General features: G+C 46.0%; 1 protein-coding gene across 1 annotated transcript in view; it reads left to right on the top strand.

The window, feature by feature from the left end:
- The window catches only part of RETSAT (retinol saturase (all-trans-retinol 13,14-reductase)), a 26,395-nt gene extending 17,862 nt beyond the window's left edge, over window positions 1-8,533 (top strand). The window contains exons 7-11 of the mRNA XM_006866591.1: window positions 7,143-7,281; window positions 7,485-7,594; window positions 7,693-7,859; window positions 8,029-8,188; window positions 8,394-8,533. Coding sequence (XP_006866653.1) covers window positions 7,143-7,281; window positions 7,485-7,594; window positions 7,693-7,859; window positions 8,029-8,188; window positions 8,394-8,533 — 716 coding nt within the window. The remainder of the gene's footprint in view (window positions 1-7,142; window positions 7,282-7,484; window positions 7,595-7,692; window positions 7,860-8,028; window positions 8,189-8,393) is intronic.
- Window positions 8,534-8,931: the final 398 nt, after the last annotated feature.

The following is an 8,931-nucleotide window of genomic DNA, read 5'->3' as shown; positions in this document are numbered from 1 at the left end:
AGAGTAATATAGGCTGTTGGTTTTGTTCTCACTTGGTATTTTGAGCTACTACATCCATAAATATAGGTCAAGCTCTTCATATTGTTGCAATTTACACTTGTTTCCTTTTTCCCTTTCCTTTTTAAGTCTTTATTCCAAATTGCCTGTTTCCAGTTTCTCTAGATCTTAGATCATCTAATAGTAATGGTGAGTAGAGTCCCAAAGGAACAGCTCTTGGGTTTTCAATGTGTTTGTGGTATAAAATCCACCTCCTTTCTTAATTTCTTATTTGTTTTGAGTAAGAGATTGCTCTAACAGTATGAGTTGGGAAGCTAGAGCTGGTGAGAAGAGTGGATAGATATAATAGTATACTTTATTTGAGATCCAAAAATAATGGGTTCTTGCCTCTTTCAGGACCCCAGGTCCTTATTAGGGATGAGGCTGCAGGAGTATCTTTCTGGCTTTCTTCTATTCCTTGAACTCATGCTCAAAATTTGGAACCCATGTAAAAATATACTTCCATGCAGTCATCTCTGACAGCCTGTGTCTTTTTAAAAAAGCCTGGTTTTGTGGAGGGCAGGTAAGCATATTCATGGGTGTCCCATGTCCTGGTGTAGCATTGTACGTTAAGTGCTGAACTGCTAACCACAAGGTCACCGGTTCAAACCCACCAGCTGCTCCTTGGAAGCTCTTTACAGGGTTACTGTGAGTCAAACGTGACTCGATGGCACTTAACAAAAATGTGTCTTAGCTAGTGCTGCTATAATAGAAATACTACAAGATGCAACTTCATCTTGTAGATTATATCCTGCCACCACTAATGCTGCCTCATTTACATCGTTATTGTTAAGTGCTGTTGAGGTTCCCTGTAAAGGGTTTCTGAGGAACACCTGGTGAGCCTGAGCTGCCGACTCTAAGGTTCAAACAGACTTTGCAGTCCAGTACATTAACCCACAGTGCCACACCAGAACATCCAATATTTACATCATAGAAGTTAGGATTTACAACACATAGGCTTACTGAGACTCTTGGTTTAACCAATTTGACACATAGTTGGTGGGGACACACACAACTCAATCCATAACACCGTGGATAAATCTGTGAGAGGCTTGACCTTTTTCGTTGCATTTGATCCTCACAGTCACATTGGAATGTTTGACTGGAGAAACTGAGGTCCATACGTGTGACGTAACTTCCCAAGATAACTCAGTTGAAAGTGGCAAAGCTTGACTTGAAAGCTTAGGCTCTTGGTACGTTATGTGGCCTGAGAAATGTGGGGTTTCCAGAGCAAAGGCCTCACCAAAAGGGGTAAGTAGGGGACCAGGAAGAGCCCACAGGGCACCAAGTGGCTGAACTAATTAGGTGAGAAGTTACCATATTGAAATGGACTCAGGGTATCGTACAACACAAAGCTACTGGTTTGATATGAGCAAAGTCAGCCACTGGGCAGGCTCTGGGATTGTGAAGTGGTAAGAGAAAAGGGGTCTTTGGTTGGGGTGGGAGGCAATAAAGAGCTCAGCACAGCTGGGATGGAGCACGGTGGAGGAGTGCAGGAGCTGCAGGGCTGCTGTGTGGGATGGCAGGTGTCATTGTCTCTCAGGAGTAGGATGTGTGCCTTAGAAAACCAGCACTTTTGCCTCCCTTAGCTGGGCCTCATGCAGCATTGTTGCCAGCAGTGGCCTCCTCAGTGTGCAACTGGGTGAACTGAGTGGGGCGAAGCAGAGGTTGCCTAGTTCCAGGGCTGCAGCGTAAGGTGTGGGAAGACCTGTAGGCTTTGTCTTTTGTAGTTTTTGCCTCCTTCCTTTACCTCTGAGCCCTGCACTGTCCTCTGGCAGGCCCAGTGGCCCCTTATTCTGCCTGGAGCTCCAGATAGCTAGGCTCCAGGCAGCACACTCAGGCCAACCTCCCCTTAACCATCCAGATCTACTTTTCATGTTATGTAACTTCACTTTCCAATAGTCTAATGGTGCTAGCCCACACTACCTGAAGGACTTATTGTCCCTCTTGGGTGGGGTGGGGAGTTGGATACTGCCCCAGATGAATCCCAGTTTGAGAACATTTGAGACAGTGGCAGTGATGAGACTTAGCTCAGAGAGCTCAGGTGTGCAAGGGGGAAGGCTTCTCCCAGTTCTCTCTGAAAAGGCAGAGCCCGTTGGGGCGAAGGGTGGATGGAGGGGAGTCTTTGTGAACAGGGCAGTTCTTTCTGAAATCCCACTGCTGAGTCTTGAGGAGGGTTACTAGGATGGCTTGGGGAAGACCTATAGCTGCTGGGCCACTTCTAAACTTGAAAAGAGGAGGGCAAGGGTGGGTGGAGAGGGGTGAGGTGGAGTTAGTTGCTGTCTAAGGAACCTCTGAAGACGCAGGGATTCCGTTTCTGGGCCAACTTCTGTGCCACCTGGAGAGGGGGCCAGCAGGTCCCTAACCCTGGAGGCTAGGAACCAGCGAGTAGGTGCTTGAGATGGGGCAGCCCTCAGTGCTTTACTGTGACTGCTTTTGTGCCTCTGGAGAGGGAGCAGGCTGGCCATCTGGGCCTAAGGCTTTAAATGGCAATCTGTGAGGAGGGGGCGGAGGAGACCCATGTGCTCTTCCTCATACTGCTCGCATAGGTGGGTGACTGTTAGGTTTTGCCTGTTTACCTAGTGGTTATGTGTTTGTGGAGTCAATTGCAACTCACAGAGACCCTGTATAGGGTTTCTGAGGCTAATAAATCTTTACGGGAGCAGAGAGTGTCCTCTTTCTCCTGAGGAACTGCTGGTAGTTTCGAACTGCTGATGGTGAGATTAGCAAGCCTGACTCATAACCACTGGTATAATTATTAATAACATTCTCTTTCATTCTTAAGGGTGTTTTGAAATGATGGTTTATATGGGCACCTACTTGTCTGGCAGTGTAATATAAGCACTAGGCTGAAAGGTTGGCAGTCCCAACCCACCAACTGCTTCTCAGAAACCCTATACAAGGTCACTATGAATCAGATCTATAGTGCTCAGTTCTTCTTCATCACTTCCAACAGTTAGACATCTCCTTTCAGCAAAGTCTTTTTCCATTGCCAGGCACCATAGCAATCTGATCCCTTATAGTATCCCCAGGGCCTTAGCAGAGGGCCCATACATTTTAGGTCCATAAACATTTGTTAAGTGCGGGTGCTGGGGATGGTCCTTGGGGTGAAGTAACAAGTGGGTGTCCCTTTTCAGAACTGGGTCTGGCAGTTTGGGCCCCAGGGTCATGGGCTGTCTGCCGGGGGCTCCTTGCTCCACAGTACTGCCCTGTCCTCCTCCTCTGTCAGAGGCATGAAGATTGGAGGCAGATGGCCTGGGACTGTGCACCACAAGTCCCAAGAGCCAGCTTAAAGTGGTTGGAGCTGGGACGGGATACCACTGGGTGTTAGAACATAAGTGTGTTGTAGGGGAGAAGAAAGCCTACAATCCAATGTAATTTATATTGTTGTTAGGTGCCATTGAGTCAGTACCGACCCATGGAGACCCTATGCACAGCAGAACGAAACACTGCCTGATCCTGGGCCAACCTCACTATTGTTGCCACGCTTGAGTCCATCGATGCTGCCACTTGGCCAATCCATCTCATTGGGGGTCTTCCTCTTTTTCTCTGACCCTCCACCTAACCAAATATGATATTCTTCTCCGGTGACTGGTCCCTCCTGACAATATGTCTGAGGTATGAGAGACCAAGTGTGGCCATCTTGGCTTTCTAGGAGCACTCTGGCTGCACTTCTTCCAAAACTGATCTATTGGTTTTTTTGGCAGCCCATGGCACTTTCAATATTCTCCTCCAGCACCATAACTCAAAAGCATCAATTCTTCTACGGTATTTCTTATTCACTCTCCAGCTTTTGCATGCATATGAGGTTATTGAAAACATCATGGCTTGGATCACGTACACCGTAGTCCTCAAGCTCTGACATCTTTGCTCTTCAACACTTTAAAAAGGCCTTGTGCAGCAGATTTGCCTAATTCAACACGTCGTTTGATTTCTTGACTGCTGCTTTCTTGAGTGTTGATAGTTGATCAAAGAAGAATGAAATCCTTGACAACTTCAATCTTTTCACCATTGGTAAGAGTGTTGTTTATTGGTCCAGTGGTGAGGATTTTTGTTTTCTTGACATTGAGATGTAATCCATACTGAAGGATCACATCTAGTTTCATCAGTAAATGTTTTAAGTCCTCTATACTTTCAGCAAGCAAGGTTGTATCATCTGCGTATCACAGGTTGTTAATGAGTCTTCCTTCAAGCCTGATGCCACGTTTGTCTTCATATAACTGTTTTTTCATTATTTGCTCAGTATACAGGTTGAATAAGTATGGTGAAAGAATATAACTTTGTCGCACTCCTTTTTTAATTTTAAACCATTCAGTGTTCCCATGTTCTGTTAGTGTGTTGTTAAGTACTGTGGAGTCAGTTCCGACTCATAGTGACTCTGCACAGGGTTTCCAAGGCTGCAAATCTTTATGGGAGCAGAACACCTCATGTTCTGTTGAAGACCCTGTATTTTCACTCTTTTGTTTGTTTAAAGGTAGAACTTAGCATTTTATTTATATCTTCATTAAACTGTTGGAATTGAGAACCAGACATACATTGGCCTACCTGGGAATGCTGGAAAACATGTTGTTAAAGGAATCATGGTGTTGAGGAAAAAAAAAAAAATCTTTTAAAAAGCTGCCATCTGAGGTGATGGCTTCTCTGTACTTACGCCATACCCCAGAATACAATAAATACGCAATTAGAAAATGTTCAAGTATGAAGGGATTTCCTCCTCCCCGCCAAAAGCAGTGCTCTCTGAAGGAAGCTGGTTTTTCTGTAGCTACACCAGCTGTTCAGAAAGCTCATTGGACCTGGTTTTGAAAATAAAACAAAGTTAAAACCCTGGGAGGAGTTATTGTGCAGTGTGGAGTACTCAGTCTTTCTTATAAAGAAAAAAAAAAACAATGTGGTACCAAAGTGTGCAACCTCTTCCTATCCAGGAGCATGGCACATTCTTCCATTTTTATAGGTCTCTTTTGGTTTCTTGTAGTAGTGTTTTATAGTTTTCTTTGTATAGGTCTTTTGTTTCTCTGGTTACATTTATTTCTAGATATTTCATACTTTGGGCGGCTATTGTAAATGGTCTTGCTTTCCTAATGTCCTTTTTAAGCACTGTCATTATTGGTATAGAGGAATCCACCTGATTTTTGTATGTTGATCTTATATCCTGCCACTTTGCTGAATCTTCTAATGAGGTCTAGTAACTTTTTTACTGAGTCTTTGGGGTTTTCTATGCATAGGATCATATGGTAGCAATTGCTGTCTCTTTTTGGGTAATATAGGGAGAGAAAGATTCTCTCAAAGGGTCAAGGGAGAACAAAAAACAACCAAACAATAACAAAAAAATTTTAAAAACAACAACAAAAAACTAGATTGGGTACTGTAGTGTGTAATTGTAGAAAAGAGGGAGAGAAGAAAAAAAAAATCTGTGAGCTATTATGAGTATGATTTTAATATCCTCTTTCAGCTTCTTGCCTTTAAGGTCACCTGATAAATTTCAAGATGCCACTGTTGGTTGTTATGCTGTACCTCAGGATTTAATTTTCAGACTGTTTTGTTTTTAAACTCTCTCTCTGTCTCCACACCCCTTGTTCTGGCCTTTTCCTATTAATAAACAGTTCAGGGCCAGGTTTAAGTGCTGAGAACACCTGTGCGCATGCATTGCAGAAGAACCCCCCCAGTGGTTGGGGTGGGGGGTATCCACTTGCTCAGGCACTCCCTCTAGTCACCAGAAAGGAGGTGTGCAAACAGTGGGGGGGGGGGGGCAATGAACAGATACCAAAAAGAAAGTCTGAACAAAGCAAAACGAAGTATTTGGTCATCAAGCCTGGCATATTCTAAAGTACGAGATTTCTTACTTCCACTACAAGTTCCATTAGCTATAAGCCTTCAAACTTTAAACATATTCCTAGATAAGTGGTTCAGTTTTGGAGCTCTGCCCTGAACCCACTTCGTCTGGTATTCTGAGGTATTGCTGACCGAGATCTTCACTGCACCTCTACCCTATCTGCCAGCAAGCCCCGCCCCTCCTTATTGACTCTTAAATGGGATAAAGAGAAGACAGACACAAATCATCTGGATGAGGCAGACCATCAGCATGAGGCGATAGTGGTATCCCTCCTCTGGATGATCTTTGTTCTGTTGAAGACTTAATAAAGGAGTCTCTGTAAAATAATGATACAACCTTGCTTGCTGAAAATGAAGAGGACTTAAAATACTTACTGATGAAGATCAATGACCACAGACTTTGGTATGGATTGCATCTCAATGTAAAGAAAATAAAAATAGTCACCACTGGACCAATAAACAACATTCTTATCAATGGAGGAAAGACTGAAGCTGTCAAGGACTTCATTCTTCTTGAATCAACTATCAACACTCACGGAAGCAGCCGTCAAGAAATCAAAGGACGTATTGCATTAGGCAAATCAGCTGCACAAGACCTTTTTAAGGTGATGAAGAGCAAAGATGTCAGCTTGAGGACTAAGGTGAGCCTGGGCCAAGCCATGGTATTTTCAATAACTTTATATACTTGCAAAAGCTGGACAGTGAATACAAAGACCATAGATTAATGCTCTTGAGTTATGGTGTCAGAGGTGAATATTGAAAGTGCCATGGGTTGCCAAAAGAATCAATATAATAAGATCTGTGTTGGAAGAAGTGCAGCCAGAGTGCTCCTTGGAGGCCAGGATGGCCAAACTTGGTCTCTCATACTTAGGACATATTGTCAGGAGGGACTAGTCACTGGAGAAGTATATAATGTTTGGTTAGGTGGAGGGCCTCCCCAGCGAGATGGATTGGCAAAGTGGCAGCATCAATGGGCTCAAGTGTGGCAACAATTTTGAGGTTGGCCCAGGACCGGGCAGTGTTTCGTTCTGTTGTGCGTAGGGTCGCTATGAGTCAGTACTGACTCGGCGGTACACAACAATAACATAAAAAATTTGCGGTCTTTTTGCCCCTACAACATGTGAGTGGAGATGGGGAAATAGGAGTGTGGGCTGGTGTCTGTACCGGCAAGTCAGCTGAGCAGATGGGCTGGGCCCTAGGCAGGCTGGTGATAAGCTGTAGGGAGCGGCCATCTCTGGCCACAGGTCATAACAGTTCTCCCTAATTCCCTTTGACAGATGTGAAGAAACAGCTGTCCTCGGTGCGGCCCAGCTTGGGTTTTTTCTCTGTTTTCATCTGTCTACGAGGCACCAAGAAGGACCTGGGTCTGGATTCCACCAATTACTATGTTTATTTTGACACAGACATGGACAAGGCGTAAGACCTATATGTGTGTATGTGTGTGTAGGGAGGAGGTGTCAGTACAGGTCCAGATTCCACATGGCCCCCTCTACCTGGTGCAAGGGGAAGAAACAGACAGGAATGTACTGAGGGTGCTTTCCTCTGGGCTGCATTGTCCCTAGCTAGTAGGGGGCTCTGAGGAAAGAGGCAGGATGGCAGCCCCTCTCTTCTCACTGCAGGATGGAACGTTACTACTCCCTACCCAGGGACAAGGCTCCAGCACATATCCCCTTTCTCTTTATTGCTTCTCCCTCAGTTAAGGATCCAACGTGGGAGGACCGATTTCCAGGTGGGACTTGGGCTCCTGGTGGAGGAAAGGGGCTTGGGATGAGGGGGGCGGGAGCAGGGATAGGACTGAGCAGCAGTAACCCCAGTTCTGCCTCCCAGACCGCTCCACGATGATTGTGCTGATTCCCACGGTCTATGAGTGGTTTGAGGAGTGGCAGGAGGAGCCACAGGGAAAGCGGAGCAGTGACTACGAGACCCTCAAAAATGCCTTTGTTGAAGCCTCTGTGTCGGTGGTCCTGAAGCAGTTCCCCCAGCTGGAGGGGCAGGTAGGGGGGCAGAGTATGTGGTGGTGGTGGTGACAAAGCTCCATGTCCACTCCTTCCTTCGGGTAGGGGAAAAAAGCCTGAAGTAACAGCCCCAGGGAACACAAGGACAGAACAGGGCCTCTGGGGCTTTTCCACTCCTGCCCTGTGACGGCCTTTCTTTCACCCTTAGGTGGACAGTGTAACCGGAGGGTCCCCGCTGACCAATCAGTTCTTTCTGGCTGCCCCCCGAGGTGCTGTCTATGGTGCTGACCATGACCTGAGCCGCCTACATCCTAGTGCGATGGCATCCATGAGGGCTCAAAGCTGCATTCCCAACCTCTACCTGACAGGTACGCACTGCCTCATTTTGCCATGACCTGAGACTCCTTCCCACTCCCCCGGCTGCCGTCACCCAGAACTCCTGTCCTCAGGCCTACTGTCCCTTGCTGCATGTCCTGGTCCTGTCCTAGTGTCTGGGAGGCTCAGCTTCAAGAGTAGAATGTGAGTGCCCGTGTCCCTCCCTCGGTCTGGCTGGATGCTGCTCTTACCTCCTAGGTCAGGATGTCTTCACCTGTGGCCTGATGGGGGCCCTGCAAGGGGCCATGCTCTGCAGCAGTGCAATCCTGAAGCGCAATTTGTACTTGGACCTTCAGAAGCTTGGCTCCAAGGTTCAGGCAATGAAGAAGAAGAATTAATTTAGTCAAGGATGAGTCACAGGAATTTGCCTGTGGTTAGGGCATATTCCTGACCTAACATCTTCCTTGTCCGTATAAAGATCTTAAAGTGAAGTTCTTCTAGTAGGGGCAAAAGATCTTTTATAACTTTCATAGCACACTATTCCTAGTAAAGATTCAGTCTGGGCCATTGGTTTAGCTATCTCGGGATCAGTACACCCATTCCTGGGAACAATCAAAGTGAATATTCTCTTATTCAGTTGGACAGAACCTATGAAAAGGGGTCAGCTGAAGCACTTGGTCCAGTTCTGCCCTGAGGTTTCTCCTTTCACTCTTTCCTGCAGAAAAAGGCAACTAGTGAGCTTTGAAGACCCTGAGCAAGCTTTTGGTTCTGTAGTGTCAAGGGTCTCCAAATCTCA

This window comes from Chrysochloris asiatica, unplaced genomic scaffold (genome assembly GCF_000296735.1).
Source record: "Chrysochloris asiatica unplaced genomic scaffold, ChrAsi1.0 scaffold00093, whole genome shotgun sequence".
In the NCBI taxonomy this organism is placed as follows: domain Eukaryota; kingdom Metazoa; phylum Chordata; class Mammalia; order Afrosoricida; family Chrysochloridae; genus Chrysochloris; species Chrysochloris asiatica.
This window is presented reverse-complemented; position numbering and strand designations above follow the sequence as displayed.